This window comes from Austrofundulus limnaeus, unplaced genomic scaffold (assembly GCF_001266775.1).
Source record: "Austrofundulus limnaeus strain Quisiro unplaced genomic scaffold, Austrofundulus_limnaeus-1.0 Scaffold14, whole genome shotgun sequence".
In the NCBI taxonomy this organism is placed as follows: Eukaryota; Metazoa; Chordata; class Actinopteri; order Cyprinodontiformes; family Rivulidae; genus Austrofundulus; species Austrofundulus limnaeus.
Window position 1 is genome coordinate 4434992 of NW_013952416.1, and position 2329 is coordinate 4437320.

The 2329-nt window shown below is 37.5% G+C and overlaps 1 protein-coding gene across 1 annotated transcript in view; it reads left to right on the forward strand.

Moving 5' to 3' along the window:
- Positions 1-2329, forward strand: part of pde6a (phosphodiesterase 6A, cGMP-specific, rod, alpha) — a gene marked incomplete at its 5' end in the record, with an annotated part of 41581 nt that overhangs the window by 6300 nt on the left and 32952 nt on the right. The window contains 2 exon segments of the mRNA XM_014002543.1: positions 1231-1305; positions 1975-2039. Coding sequence (XP_013857997.1) covers positions 1231-1305; positions 1975-2039 — 140 coding nt within the window.

The following is a 2329-nucleotide window of genomic DNA, read 5'->3' on the forward strand; positions in this document are numbered from 1 at the left end:
ACCTTAAAGGAATAAATGCAAATATCTATTGATTGTACTTATTTTAAACTCAAAATAAGAGTATACTTCCAGTTTACTTTTTATGTACTTATCTGAGATATACTTAACTGAGTTTATCTTACACTATACTTGGTTTGTACTAAAAGTTTAAATATACTTAGTCTTAAACTTTTGGCCAAGATAAACTTTAGTAGTACACTGAAAGTACATTTTCACACAGACTGGTTCATTTGTATATTTCAAGTTTAAATTAAAAGTATACTTAGAAGATTACTTTCATTATACTTCTGAGTATACTTTTATAAATGTATTGTGGGTCAGTTTAGTCCTAGAAGTATACTTGTTAGTAAACTGCTAGTATACTTATATCAGCGTACATGGTAAATAAAAGTACACTTATGGAAATACTTTTATATACTTTAGTATACTTAATGACATGTACTTAAAGTATACTTCTTTTTGGTAAATTTATAAAACTTAAAAAGACAGCAATATATTTAAAGTATACTTTTTGTAAACCTTTTTAAAATGTCCCAATTTAATACAAACCATTATTAAATCAGTATACTTTCTAGTACACTACAAGAACATGGTGCCTAGTACACTTGATATACTTAAATTAATACTCAAGTGTACTTGTAAAGATGGATTTTAAGTATAATGCTTTTTGCTTAATGTGTACTTTTAATAACTAAAAAAGTCCCAATTTAGTATGAACAAGTATTAAATCAGTATACCTTCAGTATACAAGTACATGGTGCCTAGTATACTTTATATACTTAAACGTATACTCAAGTATACTTGTTAAAATGAACTTTAAGTATATAAGTTTTTGCTGAGGAAAACACCACATGTCCCCATGTTTAAACAGTTTTGTCTCACTCTTGCATCCAGGTCTGWTTTGTTTTTATCTTTTGGAAGGAGATTTTATGTCGAGTATTCCTGTGTATTTGTACTTCCTGAAACCTGGTGATGAGTACTGTGGAGCTGACGCGGGCTGATCCTCAGCAGCTGCTTGATGAGAGCGAACACCTGCTGTCTGGCTGCACAGATGGTTTCATGCTGGAGTCCATTAATAAAACAGGATAAACAAATAAAACTCGTCGATCTTCTTTAACTGGATGTTTTAGATTTTCTGAAGATGAAACAAAAACACGGCTGCAGTTCACATTTCTGTGYTTTAAGGTTTTAAAACTCAGCTGTGTCAGCTCTTTCTGTGTCCGTCTGCAGGAGTTCTTTGACATGTGGCCCGTCTTGATGGGAGAAGTTCCTCCGTATGATGGAGCCAAGACTCCTGACGGCAGGGTGAGCACATCTCCTCCTCCTCCTCCTCCTCCTCTGCTGCTGCCGACACTCGTTCTTCCCTTCTGCTCCAAACTGGCCTCAGTGTCACATTTTACATCCTTTATCACCAACGTGGCCTGTCAAAAAGCAGGGGACAGATTTTTAAGTCGCTCTCAGGGCTGGGAAACTAGTGACTTCTCCAGTCCTGATTCCTGACGAGACGTTAGGAACTTCATGGTTCCATCAGAGTGACAGCTCAGGAGACCGTGGTGTTTTAAAGCTAACTGACCTTATTTTACTGAGTTTTTTTAAGTTTTTTTTTTATTATTTTTAACATAAATCACAAACAAAAAACTAACTAACACCCCCCCGAGAACCCTCCCATCCCTCCCCACCTATACCGGATCTACCAACAAACATAAATACATCTTGTATTCACATAACAAACAATACAAAACACAGGTTTGTGTACAAAGAACCAATATTTGACCTTTACACAAAGTTATCTGYGGAAATTTTCTCCACGTAGGATAAAAATGGCTGCCAGGTGTCAAAGAATTTGTTTACAGATCCYCTAACAGTWTATCTAATCTTCTCTGAATGAATGTAAGACGTAACTTCTCTTAACCGATGAATTTTACTGAGTTGAAATGAAGACAAACGTCTCAATAAATTTCCTGTTTTCTTCAGGAAATTATCTTCTACAAAGTGATCGACTACATCCTTCATGGGAAAGAGGACATAAAAGTCATACCGTAAGTTCTGACAAAGCTTTTAGTTTATGGCAGAGGAGCCCAAAGTGGGGCCCGCGGGCCAAATTTGGCCCGCCAAGCCATTTGATTTGGCCCACCAACAGCTGCCAAAGTTACAAGGTGAGAGACAGCAGGCGCAAATCGTGACACCGCACCTCGTACTGGCACTTCCGGTGGCAGGTGTCACAAGTGCCACAGTTTTCTTCTGGCACTTCCGGTGGCAGGTGTCACAAGTGCCACAAGTGCCACGAACTTCGTCTAACTTCGGCTGACTTCGGCGCCTACTAATGGCA